At 43.4% G+C, this 20,539-nt stretch overlaps 1 protein-coding gene across 1 annotated transcript; it reads left to right on the top strand.

Annotated features, from left to right (window-relative positions):
- TBC1D9B (TBC1 domain family member 9B) lies at positions 473 to 20,229 on the top strand. The gene is made up of 21 exons (XM_021410990.1): positions 473 to 730; positions 2,641 to 2,751; positions 4,098 to 4,216; positions 5,178 to 5,406; positions 6,043 to 6,301; positions 6,851 to 7,058; positions 7,184 to 7,396; positions 7,893 to 8,054; positions 8,626 to 8,776; positions 9,165 to 9,379; positions 10,071 to 10,188; positions 10,587 to 10,872; positions 11,559 to 11,688; positions 12,739 to 12,837; positions 13,328 to 13,396; positions 14,186 to 14,426; positions 14,811 to 14,876; positions 15,031 to 15,102; positions 16,400 to 16,447; positions 16,895 to 17,001; positions 17,790 to 20,229. The coding sequence occupies exons 1-21, from the start codon at positions 613 to 615 to the stop codon at positions 18,480 to 18,482; spliced, it is 3,714 nt and encodes a 1,237-aa protein (XP_021266665.1). The 5' UTR covers positions 473 to 612; the 3' UTR covers positions 18,483 to 20,229.

Consider the following 20,539-nt stretch of genomic DNA (forward strand, 5'->3'; position numbering starts at 1 on the left):
CTGCAGCAGAGTGCTTCGAGGGCAGCGTGGCACGCTGCTAAAAGGTCCCTTTCCAGAGCCTGTTTTTCCTACTGTGTAGAAAACATTATTTTATTTTTGCTGTATCAGTGCCTGGAAGCCTCAGGCTGTTAGGTGTGGTTCAGAGTGGCCCGTTAATATATAGGAAACAATAATGCATGTTCCCAAGGTGCTGGCCACCGAAAAGATGACACAGAGCAAACAGGAGCAAAGGAGGCATCTCTCCATCTCTCACGCCCCCATCCTCTCTTCGTTTCCCTTCTCTCCACCTGCTGCAGCCAAGCCGGTGCTCAGAACGAAGCCGTGCCAACTCAGCTACCCCAAGCGACGGACTCGAACCCGTGACCTCCGAGCTGCAGAGCCGCGGCCCTGCCTGTAGCGCCACGGCGGCAGCACGGCGCCGCCCCGCTGCCGTGAGGGGGCCGGGCCGCCAGGGGGCGCTGTGGTTGCCGTGACCCTGCGGCGCGGAGCGGCCCGGCCGCTTCCCCTGTGCCGCCCTCTGCTCTGCGGCCGGGCCGGGCCGAGCCGAGCCGAGCCAAGCCAAGCCGAGCTAAGCCAAGCCAAGCCGCTGGGGCGGCCCCGGGGCCCGGCGCGATGTGGCTGGGGCCCGAAGAGGTGCTGCTGGCCGGTGCGCTGTGGGTGACAGAGCGGGCCAACCCCTTCTTCTTGCTCCAGCGCCGGCGGGGACACGGCAAAGGGGGCGGCCTCACGGGTGAGCCGCGGCGGCGATGGGGCTGGGGCAGCGCGGGCGGTCCCTCCCCAGGAGCGGAGCGGGCCCGGGGCGCTGACGGGCGGTCTCGGCGGGGCGGGGCGGGCTGTGGGGCTGCAGGCCCTGCTGGGCGGCGGTGCCGGGCTCCGGCCTGTCCGCGTCCGGACCTTCCAGCCGGGCGGGCTCTGCGCCGGGGCTGGCGGCGCAGTGGGGGAAGCGCGGGGCGGGCGGCCCGAGCCCCATCGGGTCACGGAGCGCTTTTATTGACGTCCCTCCCTCCCCCCAGAAATACACCGGTAGATGGGTTCTGGAATTGCCCAGGCTTTAAGACAAGGAGGAGTGAGCCCTGGTGCTGGTGTGTCTGTTGTGAAGCAGCTGGTGCTTTCCGCTCAGCCCGGGCTGCTTCGGAGCCGCTCCGTGCCTCAGCAGCAGCACGGCTTCGGGCTGACGATGGAGCCAGAAGGGAGGGGCTCAGCCCGGCTCCCAGCTGGTGGCATTCGTTGTATACTCAGGTTCACAAGCGTGGGTTCACATGTCAGTGTGTGTGGCATGACCACTGTTATAGGAATTATGCAGAATGTGTTCTTAATCGTGCTGCCTACAACCACACAGAAGGAGCCTGAGAGCCAAAACTGAGATCCTACCGGACTGGATGCATCCGTATTTGTTTTAAGGATTACCCAGCTCCACATGGGTGTTTCCTGGACGAGCTTGCTGTATGGGGTGCTTCTCTTGAAGCACTTCCCTCATCTGCTCCTTGTAGTTGGGCAGCCGGGAGCGATGGAGAGGAGGAAGAAGCACGGCCACAGAGCGATGTGCGTGGGAGCAGAGTGCTCAGATGTTCCCCAGGCACAGGGGGATGTGGGGAGCAGCCACGGCTCCTCAACAGCGGAGGAGCAGGTGTGCTGCCTCTCCAGGTTCTAACGTTAGAAAGTGTTAAATCATGACGGTGTTGCAAAATTAATTCACGTAGAATGTGCTCGTAGTACGTTATCTGGGATAGCAAAGCGTCATCTTAAGTATTTGATCTAACTAATAAACAGGCAATTGAAATAAACGGATTTGCCGACAAAACGCTAACGGTGGTCGGCATTTAGTTCTGAGAGTGCCTGCTTTTATTTAACGTGATTTTAAAGGTTACCAAATTTGGGCTCTCTCCTTGTTCTCTTTGTTTAACTGAAGTACTAGCAGGAATGTCACAGGAACCTGGGAGTGCCAGCTGCTCCAGAACTGGTTGAGTCCGTTTTGGTTGCATTACCTTACGTACTGTATGCATAGGTGATGCTGAAAGGTACAGGATTGAAAGCTCTTGTGTTTGGTTAGGTTAATATATAGGAAAAAAAAAAATCTCTTAAAAATCTCTGTAACTAACAGAAGCATGGAAATCCCCATGACTTCACCTTCTTGTTGCAGTCATTTGGATGCAGTGATGAAAGCCCTTAAGAGATGTATGGAGTGTTGTCCACGTTGGGGACAAAGCTCTGTTCTAATATTTTTCAGACAGTGTTAACCTGAAGACATCCCACTTTAAATGCCTCTCCAGTATCTCCAGATCCCATGGAGAAAAATGCATTTGCTTCTGTTATAAAACTCTCCTAGGAAGGCAGAGGATCATAATGAGCTGTGGTGGCTGTTTAATTGCCATCTAAATGTCAGCCATTAACAGTGGGATTGCCTGTAGGTGGTTCATAGGTAATTTCCGTGCAGTGACTGGATTTATGTCTTAGTTTTCTTGACCAAGTACCAATGCTGATTCTTGTCTGTTATGTAATTATAAAGCACAGGGAGTGTAACAATACTGGGTTTTTTGTTGTTTGTTTGTTTTTATTGTAGCAACAGTACTGCATTTTTGCTTAACTCAGTTCTTTGCTTTGGTATTACATCACTTTAATTTCTGCATCTTTCCATTCCAGGTCTCCTTGTGGGAACGCTGGATGTAGTTTTGGATTCCAGTGCCAGAGTTGCCCCGTACCGTATCCTGCACCAGACTCAGGACTCGCAGGTGTATTGGGCAGTGGCGTGTGGTGCGTACTGACAGCCATCTCCTATTATCCAAAGTCATTTATGCTTTAAAAACAGTGACAGATGGCTAGAATAGACGTCAAATAAACTTGCACACAGAAGCAAAATAGATATGTATTTGTTGTCTAATCCATTGACCTGTACACAGAAGCCCAAATTCGTAGCCCTGCAGTCCTTTGAGACAGGACAGCTTACTGCTACTTCTTAATTTCAGGTCCTGGAGTTATTTTTGCTTATGAAACCACACGTTAGCTGAAGTTGTGTTTTGTGGTTAGGTGTCCAGCTACAAATAGACAAAGACTGTTTCTTTGCTGAAGCTGCCTCTTCAAAAAGTCAGGTAGAGCCATAGCTGTAGGGAACTATTGTGTTTCGTGCTGTTTGCTTCATTCCATCGTTGACCACACTGAGGAGCTTGATGTTCTTGCAGAGAATTTGAGTGGTGGGTGACATGCTGCTAACATTTATCCCACTGCTTTTGTTTGAAACTTCAGAAGATGAATTTGCTGGAATTTAGCCAGACTCCTAATTTGACCAGGTTCAGTTTTGCCTGCATTTAACCATGTTTCTTATCTTGCTAAAAACTGACTTGCTTTTTATTTCTTCTGCATTTTTTTCTATCTGTAAGAGAGTATAGTAATAGCTATTGACAGAGATGAAGAAATTTTTTAGTAAACGCAAATCTCTGAAACAATTAAGGGAATGAACCATGTTAATGAAAGCAGATGTTCACAGCAAGGTTCCTTAAATCACTGATTACACATTGAAGCTTATTCCCTGTAAAACCCGTGGGCTGTATGGTTAAAGACAACTCATGTTTGGTACAAGTTCCGCTGAGACTTTGGTTTTTCTTTGTTAAGAAAGCAAAGAGCATAGCATCTGACGTTGGCATACGTGGGTTGCTTTTTTTTGTTTTGTATGTTCTGTGCTGACAACTGCCCACACAAAATGCAACTCCTTTCTAGGTATGAAAAGTGTGATTGTTCTGAAACTTCAAGTTTCTTCTGAAAGTTTATTAGTTTTCTTCTAGAATATCAGGAATTAAAGTAGTACTTCTTGTCTGGAGCATAAGAATGCTTTATTCTGGGGGAAAAAAACCTGTTTGCTGTGCACTGGTAAATGGAATGATGTGTTGGTGTGTTTGTTATCCTCAATGGCCGTGGAAGCGTTTCATTAGAAACATAATGTTGGTGTGTCTGAGGTATCCTTGACGTGGAGGCAGTTGGTGTGTTTCACATACGATCACTGTTTGGTACTTACTAGTTTCCTGCTGTAAGTGTGGAGAAAAACAAGAGCTTGTTCTAATGTTTTTTGCTTTGCTCTTCCCTTCGTCTTTCACGCCGTCAATTAGGATCGTCTCGTAAGGAGATCACAAAGCACTGGGAATGGCTGGAGAATAACTTGCTGCAGACTCTGTCCATCTTTGATAATGAAGAAGATATCACCACCTTTGTCAAGGGCAAGATACATGTAAGGAGTGTGTTTCCCTGAAAGACTTCAGAACCCAATAAAGAATGGGGAGGTGGTATTAAGAATTTTTTTTTACTCTTGGGAGGGAGAGCTCCATTGCAAAGCTTCTCCCTGTTCAGAAATGCGCACATTTGGAATTACCATGAAATGCATACAGTGTTATCAGAATGACTTCATGGCCAGAACACCGGGCTAATGTTGTTGGAGGGGTAGATGGGAAGAGGTTAGGAGCAGTGGATCTGGAGGTACAGCCCGCTTAGGATGATAACTAACTGAAATCTAATGTCCCATTACAACCCTTGCAAGTTGTACCTATTCTCTAGATGTCAAGGAACTGCACCCCAACTTCCACTGATTTCCTATTCAGATAACTGTCTCTGCTTGTTGTGCTGATAATACACTTCACATTCCCAGCCCATACATTTTCCAGAGTACAAACTTACGCATGCAGGTTTTTTATTGAACAGCAGGAATTTGAGGCTCCTTCAGTACTCCTATCAGATTCTCTGTATTTGCTCTGTGTCTGTGTGAGAGAGACGGTGGTCATTTGTTCTTCCTTCTGGCCAGTCAGGATCTGACTGCCTGCTGAGTTCTGCCCTTCCTGGCAGATGATCTTCCTGTTGAGGAGAAATGCTCACAAGGGAAAATAGACTTTGTTTCTCTTGCAGGGCATTCAAAGTGTTACCAGACCAGCTGTGAGAAATTCAGTCAGATGTTAAACGAGAGCGTTAGCTGCATGTGTTCAGAAGTAAATCAGCTTATAGGCTCCCAGCAGACTATCTGCTCATTCTACATGTCTTTGCTATTACTCTAACTTGACGGGAGAAATGATAACTACTGTGTCACATTTCTTCTTTCTGCCTTCTGGATGGCTGCCATCACCTTTTAGTGTATATTATATCTGTCAGCGGGCATTCCCTTCCATTTCTCATCTCTGTGCTCCTCCTCCCGTGTCCTTCAGGGAATTATAGCTGAAGAGAACAAGAACCAGCAGCCTCAGAGTGAAGAGGATCCAGGTAAATTCAAAGAGGCTGAACTGAAGATGCGGAAGCAGTTTGGGATGCCAGAGGTGGAGAAGTTGGTCAATTACTATTCTTGCAGCTACTGGAAGGGACGTGTACCCAGGCAGGGCTGGCTGTACCTCACTGTCAATCACCTCTGTTTCTATTCCTTCCTGCTGGGCAAAGAGGGTGAGTTATAAACTTGTTGTTTTTTTCTGCAGTTTCCCCTGATCTTTTTGATACAGTTGATCTTTTACGTGGCTTTTTTTTTTTTTTAAGCTGATAGGATTTTTTTCTTTTTAGGAACCTTTTGAGCTCTGGCTTAACACGCAGATCAGTCCTTTCTCTCATAGGCATTTCAGTGAAGCTTACACTGAATGCCCGAGTCATTTCTCAGCACATGCCTTAGGTTCTCAGGTTGTACACCTGAGCTTTTACTTCCAATGAATTAGAGAACCAAGCAATATTTTGACTTCGGTGAGTTTTGCTTGGAACCACCACCTGATATTTACAGAGCTTGAACTCCAGAGTCCAAAGTTAACTTGCTGAAAAGAAAGAATGAAAGCATTAGTAATTGTAATTGAAAGCACTTGCTGGATGGAAGAGAGTCCTTTTGGGACTGCATTATTTCTAGTCATTCCCAAAGGTTATTCCCAAGTATTTTTGGAGGAATCAGTGAAAGCATGAAGAAAGGAATTGCCCACGCGTAAGGGGAGAAAAATACCCCTATATTAAGAGCACATTTGCTGCTTGAGCTTCACTTCTGATTTATTTTTTTTTTGCCTCAAATTGTAATAATAGCTGTTTGTGACTTTTTTCCCCCAGTGACACTGGTGATTCAGTGGGTGGATGTAACCCAGCTAGAAAAAAATGCTACACTGCTGTTCCCTGAGTGCATTAAAGTGAGCACAAGGGACAGTGAACTTTATTTTTCCATGTTTCTTAACATCAATGAGACCTTCAAGTTGATGGAGCAGCTGGCTAACATCGCTATGCGGCAGCTACTGGATAACGAGAGCTTCCTCCAGGACAAGTCCCTCCCAAAGCCCAGGAAGCCTCTTAAGAACATCTCTGCACTAAAAAGGTGTGTGTTTTCAGCAAGAAGAAGACAGAGAAACAGGAACTGTAATAATAAAAATCTGCATTACTGTGTAGCCCCACAGATTTTTCTCACACTAGAGGCTGCATCACTTATTTCAGTCATTAGCCCTCTTCCTAGTGTTTTTTTCCATCTCAAATTGATACTTAATTCACATAAGCCCTCATATCCTTCTCATGCACAAAGATACAGACAAGGAGTTCTTAGAAGGAATTTTCAACTAGAAACTATTGAAAATCCTGTCCTTCCCAGTTTCAGAATCCAGTGTAACATTTAAGTTTCCCAGATTTCTGTTCTTAGATGCACTTGCATATTTTATCTTGTATTGCAGGACATACCTTGTCAGTGAAGCATGTCTGAAGGCTGAAAGAGGAGTCAGATAAGAGGTGGCATCTCAGTTAGAGAAGTGAATAGTAAGAATTCACAGCACAGGCTGGAATTTGTGATTGGAATGAACGCTTATGTTGGTGTTTGAGTGTTTTTTTATTTCAAGTGTGAAAAAAGCTCTGAGGACTGCTATTTACTTCTCCCCAGAGACCTTGATGCTCGAGCCAAAAATGAATGCTACCGTGCCACTTTCCGGCTGCCCAAGGATGAGTGCCTGGATGGACACACAGACTGCACGTTGTGGACACCATTCAACAAGATGCACATTCCTGGTCAGATGTTTGTTTCCAACAATTACATCTGCTTTGCCAGCAAGGCAGAGGAGGCCTGTCATCTCATCATTCCTCTCAGGGAGGTGGGGATTAGCTGTAATTAAGACTACAGGCTTTTCTTATCTTTTGTATGCTTCTAGCTTTGGTAGTACTTTGCAGATAATGGAGAATCTGGTGGATCCAAATGGCCCTTGTCTTTTTCTTCTAGGTGACAATAGTTGAGAAGGCAGATAGCTCCAGTGTCTTGCCCAGCCCTCTGTCCATCAGCACTAAAAGTAAAATGACCTTCTTCTTTGCCAATCTGAAGGACCGAGATTTCTTGGTGCAGAGAATCTCTGACTTCTTGCAGAGAACACCATCCAAGAAACCACTCAGCAGCGACAGGGAATGGAAGTGGAATCCGGGTGATCCTGGATGTGAGGTACTAAGGAAATAGCTGGGAGGAGCATTTGCCCATCTTTCAAAGTAATGCTCCTTACAGTGTGTTACAGTGCTCCTAGCAGCAAATCATTTCTCTTTTTTGGGCCATTAGCAGAGGGGAGAGGCTGCCTCAGCTCAAATGTTTTGTTGTTCATCTTCTCAGTTGCTTTGCTGTTTTGCTCTAGAGGTTAATTTACATAATGAGATCACTGCTTAAGTTTACCTACTGCCTTGAGCAGACTGAATGGTATTGAATCGTTTTCCCATAGGTTCATTACTATTAATAGCATAAATTGTCTTGAAGTTCAGTGAGAGGTTGGAATACTGGCATAGTTCTCGACAGATGTTTAAGAAATATCATGGAAAAGCCAGAACAGTTGCCCCTTCTTCTCTGCCAGCTCTGTCTCCAGTCTGGCAGATACATTCTGTATGGCTAACTTTACAACTGTAGAAATGCATTTTTTTTTTGAATCACAGTAAGAGTTTTTATATTCCAGGGAGTTCTGGAGTTGCCTTCCAGCAGCCCTCTCGCAGTTAGCCCCACATCTGCTCTCAACAATCGACCTGTCAACTTCGGTGCTGGTGAAGTGCCAACAGCATCCCAGGGACTGCTCAAACTTTTCAGAAGAAATTCTGAGGAGCTTTTGGGACCCAAAGGGGTAAATGATATTTGAACTTAAAGCAATTAAGTGTAAATCATTTGTAGTAGGTAGCAGATTTCCTGTCTTGCTCTGAGACTCTATAAGTGCATTTCCTCCCTGGCTTCTGTCACATCCGCAGTATCACTGTCACCATGATAGTGCTGTATAGATGTAACCTGACCATCAGCTTACTGTATCAGCATACAGATACATGAGTAGAGGCCAAGCAGTTTGTGTTACTGTGCTTCTGAGATGCAGTTGCTATCTGTGAAGAACTTTTCTTCATATCATAGCAACAGATAACTGATATCTCTGCTTCCTGGGCAGTCATCTTAGACCGTGATTCTGCTTGCATTTATGTAAATGTAATGCCACTGCACAACTCATATTACCACTGTAAAGACTTCAAGCAGATTCAGAGCAGCATTGATTAGCATACAGCCTTTTTATTCAGCAGGAAGAATAAAACCTTTAAATGTTACAGTGCATTTCTTTTGTGAAGGGTGGGTCTGAGTACCCAGAAATCACCTGTCCTACAAGAATAAAAATGCTTTAATCTCCTAAAATGGCCGTGTTTGTTCCTGTGAAGGCAAAGGAGAAGATGAAGGAAGAGTCCTGGAACATTCATTTCTTTGAATATGGGAGAGGGATGTGCATGTATCGTACTACCAAGACTAGGGAGCTGGTGCAGAAAGGAATCCCAGAGAATCTTCGTGGAGAACTGTGGCTCCTTTTCTCAGGTAGGAAGTTGTGCAGGATCCTTTGGCAGCTTGCAGAAATAAGCTTTTTGCATGTCTCAGAGGAAAAGGTATAAATCACAGCTCATTTCAGAATAAATAAATCACAAGCTAACTCCACTTGAATTACATTTTGTGATGTTACTGGACAAAAATGCAGTGATTGCATTCCTGACATGACTTTATGAGTATAGTAGCTCTTTCATTGCCTTTGTGTGGATTTCAGTGTTGAGACCTAGACTCCAGTAATGAGTTTGAGGTATACTGTCGTATCTGTTTGCTGTTATTGAGTTTGTGTAATGCTTCCCAGCTGCCTCTTCTCTGAAGCTGTGGACATAAAGTCTGTATTTTAAAGCTCAAGAAGTGAAGCAGTGTTTGTTTGTCATTACAGGGGCTTGGAATGAGATGGTCACTCATCCTGGTTATTATGCAGATCTTGTGGAAAAGTCGATGGGAAAGTACAATCTTGCTACAGAAGAGATTGAGAGAGATCTGCACCGTTCTATGCCAGAACATCCTGCCTTCCAGAATGAGCTGGGAATTGCAGCTCTCCGGAGAGTCTTAACAGCTTATGCATTCAGGAATCCAACAATTGGATACTGTCAGGTAAGAAAGAATTCTTAGACTTGTTAGCTCTATGTGGTGACCATGACTGTATTGGAGCTTTTCAGCAGTTCTTTGTTCAATTACATGCATTTCCTTCCTGCTGTCCATATGGAAATAAGTGGTGATGTTGTAAAGATCTCTTATGTGTATAGACTGTGCATGTTTCTGTTAGGTGTGGTGTATTTTGTTTTCCTGCTAGAGCTTTCCCTAGTTGGAGAAAAGCATCTCCTGAAATAAGCAATTAAACAAAGTAAGTGGTGATGCATGTATTGCAGTATATTGCAAATGAAGCCAGTTGCTGATTTGTGAAACAACTTGGTAGAAATTGATTTCATTTTGTGTATTGCTCTGCAGTTAGAAGTTCTTATTACATTGCTCTGTTATAATCAAAGCTTTTTCTGAAAACTTGGAAAATCATATTTATCACATTTATTAACAAAAGCGCCTGACAAAGAGTGGTTATATTATCTGCTGCCTCACAAACAGAGGAACTGAAACAGGAAGATAAATTGGCTCAAGGTCACCTAGTGACTCAGATACCAGTAAAAGCTGGAAATAGATCTGACTCTCAGTCCCATGAGACTGCTCTGCTGGAATCATGCTTTTTAGGTTCAGCTGATCTGTAATGACAGAGTTTTCATGAACATCTTCACGTTTCTCTCTCTGCATATTTACTGCTGCTGGAACATAGGCAATGAACATTGTTACATCAGTGCTGCTGTTATACTGCAATGAGGAAGAGGCATTCTGGCTCCTAGTGGCTTTATGTGAGCGGATGTTGCCAGATTACTACAACACAAGAGTAGTGGGTGAGTCTTTGTCAAATTCATGCTGGAGCTTGGATTTTTGGCTACAGTTCCATCAGCATCTCAGGGATATTTTGTTTCTTCAGAATTAATAAAATGTGGTGCACTTAAAGATAATGAAGGACAAGGTTCTTCCCTTTTAAGTTGCATGTGTATGAGGGAAGCATAGAAGGAGATACTGTAGGCTACCACACTGAACTAAGAAGATGGAGTCAGGATTAATCTCCATCTATGTATGTGGTGCTTATTGAGAATAAGGTAACAAATATGTTAGTTTTAGTTTAGTTTAAGAAGCTGAAATTAAAGTGAACTCACGCTGTTTTGCTTAATAATTAATTAGCTTGGTTATGGCACCATGGGACCAACAAATTTGAGTCTTGCCATTGTTCTTCTTTTCCCAGGTGCATTGGTGGACCAAGGCATCTTTGAAGAACTTACACGAGAGTATCTTCCACAGCTGTCAGAAAAGATGCAGGAGCTGGGAGTGATTTCCACCATATCCCTTTCTTGGTTTCTCACACTATTCCTCAGTGTCATGCCCTTTGAAAGTGCTGTCGTCATTGTTGACTGTTTTTTCTATGAGGGCATCAAGTTTATCTTGCAGGTGTCATTGGCCATACTTGATGCCAACATGGAGAAGTTGTTACAGTGCTGTGATGAAGGTGAAGCAATGACTATTCTGGGCAGGTACCATTCTTCTTGTATATAAATGAAAGGCAATAGTACCCCTTTTAGTCATCATTCCTTTCTGTCTGATAAGAGGGACTCTTTTGTCGTTCCCCTGAATTCCGTTACGTAGCAGGTCACAGATACCAGTCTAGGAAGAAACTTGAGCACCAGAGAGGATTGCTGTTGATTTGTGCAACAGCTGAAACAAATTTTTGGCTCAAGTTTGGAGGAATCCAGAGTTGTTTGCTTTGTGGCATACTACATTCCTGTTTCTCAGTTTGAATTTGACCTCCACGGGGTTACTTATCCAAAATACTCAGAAGAATTCTAATCCATAATTAAGAACAAGTCCTGGCAGGAATGGCCTAGTAACATAAAACCTTATCAAGAAGATATTTCCCAATTATAGTAAATAAAAGATTTTCTTGTTTCAAATGTGAATCTGTCCTATGTTCTGCAAGATCTTCAGAGTACCTCTGGGAGCCCACTTTGGAAAAGAATAGATATCCCAAAAGTAGAATGAAAATCAGCTCTACATGGGAGATGTTGAGGATAGTATTGTGGGTTAGCAGAGAATTTTTTTTCTCCATGTTTAGATTAGTAATACAAAGGAGTTGGGAGTTATGTGTTTAGGATATTACTGCTTTTCCTTCCTTGATGTTTATCCAGTTCTGTATCTGTTCTGTGGTTTTTTTTCTCCACAGGTATTTGGACAATGTAGTTAACAGGCAGAGTGTCTCACCTCCTATTCCCCACCTGCACGCCTTACTGACGAGTGGAGATGACCCACCACTTGAAATTGACATCTTTGACCTCATCAAAACGTCCTATGAGGTCAGGTTCTGCCTTAATTTTTACCCAACTGATTTTTCTCTCCTAGTAATCCAACTTTGTACTTACGCAGGCAGAACTTGCACTGCATTATTAGCTTGAGGTGCTCAAGGAGTGCAGGCTCAAGCCATTCATCCTCCTGTTTGGTACAAGTAGAGCCTGACTCTTTCAGCTATTGTGAGTTCCAGAGAGTCTCTCCAGCATCAGTAGAAACTGGTAAAAATCATGGGGTATGCTGCAGGAACATGGAAGCATCCCAGTTTGTGCACACAATAATTGTGTTCTGTAGTTCGTGCTCTAGTGGTAGGAAGGTGACCTAAGAGCGGTACCCACGCTGTTGAAATACTTTGGCATAGTGGACATGTACCTCATTACTCAAATTGGGAGCAAACTCATAAGAAATTTGTGTCTGAATGATGGGAAGCATACAGACAAGCCAACTTGTGGATGACAGTTGTTCTCATATAGCTGTGATAAAGTTGGATTAATTTCCCATTTTAACTCTTGTTCTTTGCGCTGTCCCCTTCCAGCTGCTTATGGTCACACGGCTATCATTTTATTTCTTTCTTTCTTCAAATCTGCCACCTCTGTTCTTCATTTCTCTTTTCAAAGAATGTCACCAAATTCATTTTACTTGGCTGACGTAGTCAGTGGAAAAGGAAAATTAACTTTGCCGTTTCCAGCAGAATCTCATATGGTCCTACGATAAAACGGGGCTGGAAGGAATGACAAGCTGTATAGTTTCTTCTCTGTGCCACACTGCAGGATCTGTAGTTCTGTCCTGTTAGATGCCTTTCCAGCTGTTCTTCAGAAACCACTGATGCTGGATTTCTCATGAATTCTAAATGACTTCTTTTGTGAGACAGGGGTTAATAGAGAGAAGGTTTTTTTTCACCTTCTTGATGCTGGTAGCAGTATTCTCGAGTTTTTAGACTGTCTTGGAGGGGACAGTACACTTTGTTAAAAAAAAAAAAAAAAAACAAAACTTGATTGAACAGGTGTAATTCATTCTTCAGGAGATGACACTGACCCAGTCTGCTTCTTTTCTCATAGAAATTTAGCAATTTGAAGGCAGATGACATTGAACAAATGCGTTTTAAACAAAGGCTGAAGGTCATTCAGTCTCTGGAGGATACAGCCAAGAAGAGCGTGGTATGTGATTCCCAGATTAAATGAGCTACAAAATAGCATTTAGAAAGTATGCTAGCATGTTTGGGAGTTTTACAGAAGGGTTCATGACTAAAAACGAGTGTCCGCATCTATTGCCACTATCTCCCGTGTCCCGAGTGGAGAATTTCATTTGTTTCTTTCACTGTTGTTTTTCTGTGCATCTGAATCTGAAGATAAAAACAAAAGGAAGGGACAGCACAGTGTTCTGTGGGCAGCAGAAACAGGAAGTTATAACAGTATTTTTTTACCAGCTGCTCAAATGTCAGCAGTTTCTGCTTGACTAGAGCTGTCTTTCTGACCTATAATCCATAGCAATGGGAGGTATTAGAGCAGTTATTTTTTCTCTCCTCTCTTGTGTCATGTCTCCTTGCAGATCTTTTCTTAGCTTCCATGTCCACAGATTTTTCAGTGAGTTGTATTTAACTTGGGTAGCTTTGAAAGAAATTACTCACTCTGTTTTCCCCCTAACTAGGTCCGAGCTGTGTCTAGTGACATTGGTTTCTCTATTGAAGAACTAGAGGAGCTATATGTAGTGTTCAAGGTAAGAAGCTAGAGTGAGGAGGAATGTGTTCTGACACAAACATCAAAACAAGTTGAAAGGAAAGTAACAACTGTTTTTATTCTTAATACAGCCTATCAGAAGCAGGTATGGAATTCTGTTATAGGTGGTGCCAGTGGCTCTGATTAGGCTCTGGTACTGAATACATTTTTTTTGGTAAAGATGGTCAGACCTCATTCACAATATTTGAGTTATGCTCATTCAGAAAGAGGGCCCAGAGTCACTGGAAAAAAATGACACATAGTACTTAGAAGGTGGAGCTAGAATTGGCTTGTACCTCAGTTTTTATTCTCAAGTTTGCCACAAACTTGCTCTGTGATTGTAACACTCTTACTTAAGTGCTTTGCCTCTATTTGTCCTTGGAAGTGTTGTTAAATACACCCAAGTGCATTTCCCAAAGTCACACAAGCTCAATCGCACTGTGCTCAATGCAAGCTCAATTGCATGATGCTATAGATTCAAAGAGGCCTAGTTCTAAAATTTGCATGCTCCCCTTGCATAAAGTCTGAGTTTCATTTCACTCAAAAAAATAATTTTCTTTTTGTATTTTTCACTTGTTCTTCGTTTTTTAGTGAAATATGTGTCTCTTCCTCCATTTTGTACTCCTTTGTAGTGAAGTAATGCTCGTAATAATGGGCAAGATAAACAGCGTGTCCTGAAATGTCTCTTCTCTGCTTATTTGGTGCTGGTTTTGAGCTATATGAAAGCCTCCACTCTCATGGATTGTTGTAGTATAATATAACCTGATCTATCAGTATTTTCCCTCCAAAGGCAAAGTATCTGATGAGCTGCTACTGGGGAAATAATCGTGCTGCAGCTGCCCGCCGAGATCAGAGCCTGCCCTACCTGGAGCAGTATCGCATAGACATGGAGCAGTTCAAAGAGCTCTTCATCAGTTTGACCCCCTGGTCCTGTGGTGCACATACACCTGTGCTAGCAGGGCGCTTGTTCCGGCTTCTGGATGAGAACAGAGATTCTCTCATTAACTTCAAGGAGTTTGTGACAGGGATGAGTAAGTGGTATTTCTGGAGGTGGTATATGACAAAAAATGTTTCTGTCGTCTTCCTAGCAGAGGACTAAAAGGAGATGCTGATGGTTGAACTGTAATGAAGGGAGGGTGGCAGCCTTACAGGATTTAGTTCTTCAGGCAGAACTGAAGATGCATTTCTGCTGCTAGACAGTCTCATTTTGGGAAACAGTAGGTGGGAAACAGTAGGTGGGAAACCTAGAAGATGAAGTTTTGCCATGGACTTCTTTGTGGCCTCTGCAGAGGGCTTTGTACAGTTTAGCAGTTCCTCACTGCATGGAAACTTGTTTTGAGCTTGTGTGCAGAGAGTGATTCTTAATCCTGAATGGTGTTTTTTCTCAACCTTTTGTTTTTGTTTTTTGCTTGCAGGTGGGATGTACCATGGTGACCTCACTGAAAAGCTCAAAGTGCTTTACAAACTGCATCTGCCTCCTGGTGAGTAATTGCTTCCGTGAACTGCTGCTAGTGAGCACGGTGTGTTCTAACATGAAACTGAAAAGAGATGCCTCATAAGTTTTGCTAACAAAATGGGTAATACCATTGTTTAATTACCTTAGAGATCTTAACATTTCTTTCTCTGTAAGCACAGCTCTGAATCCAGAGGAGACAGAGTCTGCTTTGGAGGCCACAAGTTATTTCACAGAGGATGTTACAACAGAAGGTAATGCAGCACTTGCTGTCCTCACCTCTCAGTTTAGACAGGAATCACAACAGAAATCCATGTGCTGTGAATGGTGATTTTTGCAAGGCATGGTCTCACGGTGGCAGCGTGTTAAGACTGTGCCAGTGTGTTTGAGTTGGCTATTGTTATTGCATGATGGGAAAGAAGTTTGGAGCTTAAACTGCTCAGCACCCATTTCATGCAGGACACAGCACGCTCTGAGGCACAATCGTGTGCTGCTGAGGAGCAGAGTGCTTTTACCAGTTCCTGTCTCTCGCCTCAATTTGGGTTTTTCATGCAAGTCTCATTGTCTCTCTTCTTGTTTTTGTTTCCTTCTCCATGTCTGTCTCTGTGTGGCCTTTTCTTCTGTTTTATCTGGGATATTGTATCCTCAACCCCTCTTTCTGCTGTTCCAGTATCTCCTTTTGTCTCAGAGCTGGATTTCTGCCTGCACTGTGAGTCTCAAGGTCAGTCCTTGGATTATGTGCACATACTGAGCACGGTTATAAGGCTGATATTATCTACCAGCACCAACATGCTATTTTAAATACTCAGGTTGCTGCTTCTCCTCTCTCATGGCAGTTCAACTATGAGTAAAGCGCTATGAATAATTAAACACATTTCAGTATGTTTTTACTATTGTGTTTCAACTTTGGTCAAAATAGGAATAGTCAAATAGGAAATCAAAGTATGCATTTTGTGCTTAACGTTTACAAAAATACAATAATGCTCAAAAAAAAAGAGTAATTGCACTGTTTGGTGCTAGGTGGCCATGTGAACACTGAGCTAAGACAAGGCTTCCTATTTAGTCTAGCAACAATATAGGGAAGCAGAAGTGAAATCCATAAAGTTAGACTCTGCACATCACTCCCAAAATGTCTGCTCAGTCAATGAGTAATGGTCAGTCAGTACAGATAATAGTCACTTATCCTATATGCTCAGCAGTGTTGTTTTTTCCCATTTGTTATCTTGCTTTGAACTTGCAGTGAACTTCTTTGTCTTTAAGCCATGGCATTACGTAGCTGTGTTTCATGTTTGTTTCACCATTTCTTTTAGAGTTCTGCCCTTGACCTCGGCTCTTCACCGCTTGTTCAGTATGGCTTTTTTCCCCATTTATCCCATCACCTCTTGCTTCTGTCCTGTTCTGTTCACTCCAAACGTGAAGTGGGAGTGTGAGATATATTAAATATAGTCGTCCATAATTTTAATTTGGATACGCCTTGTCATATGTTCTTCATATGATGTATTCCTGAAAGTCAGATGTTAATGTCTATTTTTATAATTTCATTGTTTTCAGAAACACAAGAAGAGAAAAGAAGAAGAAATGACAGTGGTCAAGAAAAAGGTAATTTCATCATAAATAGACCACATTCCAGTCTTGTCTCTTTAATATTACCAACTTTGTTTTCCTTTGCTGTATCGAGGAGACCTTTCAGAGTGTCCCTCATGGACAGTGGCAAGGTGGGATGTGAGCTGCAGAATAGCTCTCCTCATGCCATACTGCTCTGACTCTTTAATGTACCAAGGCCATAACATTTGAAAATCATGTTTGGTAAGCTATTGACTAATAGAATTCATTTATTAGAAGTCAAGCTAATTCAGGAGCATTAAAATTTTTGCTCTACTAAACTTTATCAGATAAACCAGCAGCAAACAGTGCAGCCTCTAGCCATCCAAGTGCTAGATGCTTTCCTGAACTGTCAATAAAACCTACTTCCAATGTGATTTTTGCTGCCATGGTGCTCACATGAAGCCTGAAACATTAACCTCCAGGCTTGGTCGTGTTTTGCAGAGGAGAAAGGTACCAGCCCACAGGACTATAGATACTACCTAAGAATGTGGGCCAAGGAAAAAGAATCCAAAAAAGAAACAATTAAAGATCTCCCCAAAATGAGCCAGGTAAGAAGTGAATCTGAAGGTTTCCCGTTAGATGACTAACAGCTTATTGAGAACTGTGACAGCCATTTTGCTAGGATGCTCAGTCCACGCAGTAGGTTGCCCTGCTGTTCTGGTGTAGTGAGCTTTAGAAGCTTCTGATTCCACACAGTTGTGTTAAATTCTTCAGTGGACTTGCAGCTGGCTGTCAAACTGCTTTGTTTCCACTAGCCAAATGTGTTTGATTCTATGCCTCTCAGATCATCTTTTCCTGTAAGACCTGCAGTCTTTGTTTTCCCTCCAGAGCAGTACGTTTGAAATATGCCATCAGTTACATAAGCTTGCTTGGCTTTTTTTGTTTCATTTTTTGCATTGCCTCAACTTAAAGCTGCTTGGTGTAGAGCAAAGAATGTGGTTACAGGAAAGAGAGTCTTAGGACTAGTGTGATCTTTTCTTTCTCTGATCTCCTTTATGGGTGCTTTTTATACCACTGTGGAAATACGTAGAAGCTGGCCACAGAAGAGTAGCAGGGCAGAAGTAAAACCTCAGGTTTTCTCAAGTGAATGTTAGCATTCTGTCCACCTGTTAGCAAAAGTACCGCCGCTATTAAGTTCCTAGTTGTGTCTCAATTTTGCTTCTACAGCAGAGGGTGGAGTTTTCCCGATTTGGGATTGTTCTGAATCAGTAAAATAAGTTGCTGCTTCATGGGGAGGCAAATAAAGTAGGAGTCAGTCAAGATGAGACCTCTTGCTTCATCTACTGCTGTCAACTTTTGCAGCCTTAAATATGATTTTGATCTTTGTCTTTGAAAGGAACAATTCATAGAGTTGTGCAAGACCCTTTACAACATGTTCAGTGAGGACCCAGTAGAGCAAGAGCTGTACCACGCTATTGCCACTGTCGCCAGCCTCCTCCTGCGAATTGGAGAGGTTGGAAAAAAGTTCTCCAACAGACCCATAAGGAAGTCTGAGGACTGCAAAGCAAGCAATAGCCAAGATCCCGGAAGTGAAGAGGAGTCGCCTACATCTGAACAGAGTCAGAACTCAGCAGTGGAGCAGCAACCCCGAGCTGACCGTGAGGACAAAAGCTGCAGAGATGTTCAGCCTGAAAAAACTGAGCAGGAGAACCAGACTCTAGGAGATGGTTCAGGGGAAGGACAAGGCTCTCCTTTACAGCTGCTGTCAGATGATGAAACCAAAGATGATATGTCCATGTCTTCCTACTCCATGGTCAGCACAGGCTCCTTGCAGTGTGAAGACATTGCAGATGACACGGTCCTCGTTGGCTGTGAAGGTGGTAGTTCAGCTGCCAGGTATGGCAGTACCATTGATACTGACTGGTCTATTTCCTTTGAGCAGATCTTAGCTTCCATGCTGACTGAGACGGCCCTTGTAAACTACTTTGAGAAAAAAGTCAACATTCTCCAAAAGATAAAAGATCAGAAGAAGGTAGAGAGGCAGTTCAGTTCATCCAGCGACTATGAGCTTTCTTCTGTGTCAGGGTGAACTCAAAGCGGTAATTGTCATTGGGAAATAAAACAGGGAGATAATGTGGCAGATGGCAGGATGGTTTGGTATTTTGTGTTCAGGGTTGGTTTTTTGTTTATGCAGAGACCAGTAACTACACGATTACAGTAGATTCCATTTGGTAAGGGGCATCAGACAGTGACTGTTCTGTGTAGGTGCTTTTTTTGCTCCTGGGGTTGACAGAATTAGATTTACATTCTCAAGAGCCATTAGAACCTAATAGCCCCTGACATACAGAATTACCACCATGAATTATGCATGTCTGACTTCTGCTATCTTTTATTTTAATGAAGTTTTATTTCAGACAGTAACTGCTCCTTGCCTGCCCTTGTTTGCTGTAGATTCCTGGGTAATTTGTGCAGCAGATGCAGCCTGGCTTGAAACCATGTTCACCTCTGGCTGCCGATCTGAGAGCTCACAGTGTTCTCAAGTATTATAGGACCTTGACCTATAAATAGTCTTGTAAGTTCTTCAGTGCTGTTCTGTGACTCAGCAGCTACAATGCAGATGTGTGCCACTGCTCCCAGCGTCCTACGATCTAAACGCAGACATTTCTCAGATCTGCAGGTTTCTTTCAGATGAGATTTGCTGTTTTCATAACACGAACACTTTTTTCTCCATCCTTCAGGAGACATTTTTCAGACAAACCTGGTTTTCTAGCTTTTGCAATTCTTTGAAAGCCTCTGTTTCTAGTTTCTCTCGGAAGCCGCAAGCTCCTTGACCTCAGTGCAGCAGTAATGTTAGTCTGATCAATGGGCTCGTGGTGGTTCTAAGAAGGGAGTGTGCTCCTGAACAGTGAGTCGGCCTCAGCATTACAGAATAGTGGCACACTGCTCTGCTGGACTTTCCCTCTTGGTACGGAATACATTTATTTCCCTGCTAATTCTCTATTTTTGCTAACTAGTGATGGGTCCAATTTTAGTTAGACCCCTAAGAATGCTCTGCTCAGTCAGCCCTTCTGTATGCTCGGGTCAGGAAGAGTTGTGGGAGTGCTGTGCCAGCTACAGCTGCTCAGCGTGTCCTTTCTGAACATCTCTTGTATGAATTGTCTAGCCACGGACGTGCTCTTAGAAACTGCTGCACATCAGAAGGTATTTACACCTAATGAGGGAGAATTCAAAGTGCTGTGGTGCTCTGCCATCAGACCATTGCGGGAAACCTGAGCAGAGTAGGTCTCATTCCAGTTAAAGAGATGAAATAACTGGAACACTGAGTGACTGCTCAGTGAGAGGAGACGAAGAGTCAGCCTTCTGGTGGCAGGGCATCCGCTCCGAGGAAGGCAAATTAATGCAGTTTGAACAGATAAATTCATCTCAGTGCACAGGCATCTGCCTCGCAGGGCCAGAGGAGGAGATGCTGGTGCTCAGCAGGAGCAGATCCCGTGCTGAAGGCAAGGATTGCGGCAGGTTCGGGCTGGCATTTGGCATATCAAGGATGGGAAGGACCCCTGCAGTTGGATGTTCCCATTAACACTACTCGGTGTGCTCCTCCTTGTGCATTCCTTTGCGACATTATCTGTATGTATTCACAGCTGGTACATATTTCTTGTTTTTTTTCTGCCTCCTCTGCCCTGTAGCTGGAGAGCGGCCATTAGTAAAACAGCTTTTACTAATTATTCAGTAATTTATTGTAATTTTTTTAAAGTACCAATACTACATGTGATTTTACACTGTCTGTCTGTGTGTCATGTACTCAATAAATGAACCAGAACCACCAGGCCACCCTGGCTGCCTTGTACTTTCTCTGAGCTCAGCAACTGTTGCCTGTTCTCTGGCCACGGCAGGTAGCTGAAAGTGCCAGACTGCTGTTAACTGGGGTCAGGCCACTTTATTTTTTATTATTATTAATAATTTTTAAATATATTTTTATTTTATTATTATTATTACATATGTTTACTTACCCTTATTTATAAGCATACACCTTATTAATAAACACGGCATTGCAAACTTCTGTTCAGTGGCTTGCAGTCGGTCTTCCCTTGTGAAGACAGCTCGGACCAGGCTGAGGGGTTTTGCACACGGCGGCTGGCTTTGGGA

Source organism: Numida meleagris, chromosome 12 (assembly GCF_002078875.1).
Source record: "Numida meleagris isolate 19003 breed g44 Domestic line chromosome 12, NumMel1.0, whole genome shotgun sequence".
NCBI lineage: Eukaryota > Metazoa > Chordata > Aves > Galliformes > Numididae > Numida > Numida meleagris.

Excerpts from the sequence above, each read along its gene's own strand:
- TBC1D9B (XM_021410990.1), top strand. The coding sequence starts at position 613 with ATGTGGCTGGGGCCCGAAGAGGTGCTGCTGGCCGGTGCGCTGTGGGTG. Across the intron at positions 10,873-11,558 it reads GCAATGACTATTCTGGGCAG|GTATTTGGACAATGTAGTTA; the intron begins GTACCATTCTTC and ends TTTTCTCCACAG. Across the intron at positions 13,397-14,185 it reads AGCTATATGTAGTGTTCAAG|GCAAAGTATCTGATGAGCTG; the intron begins GTAAGAAGCTAG and ends TTCCCTCCAAAG.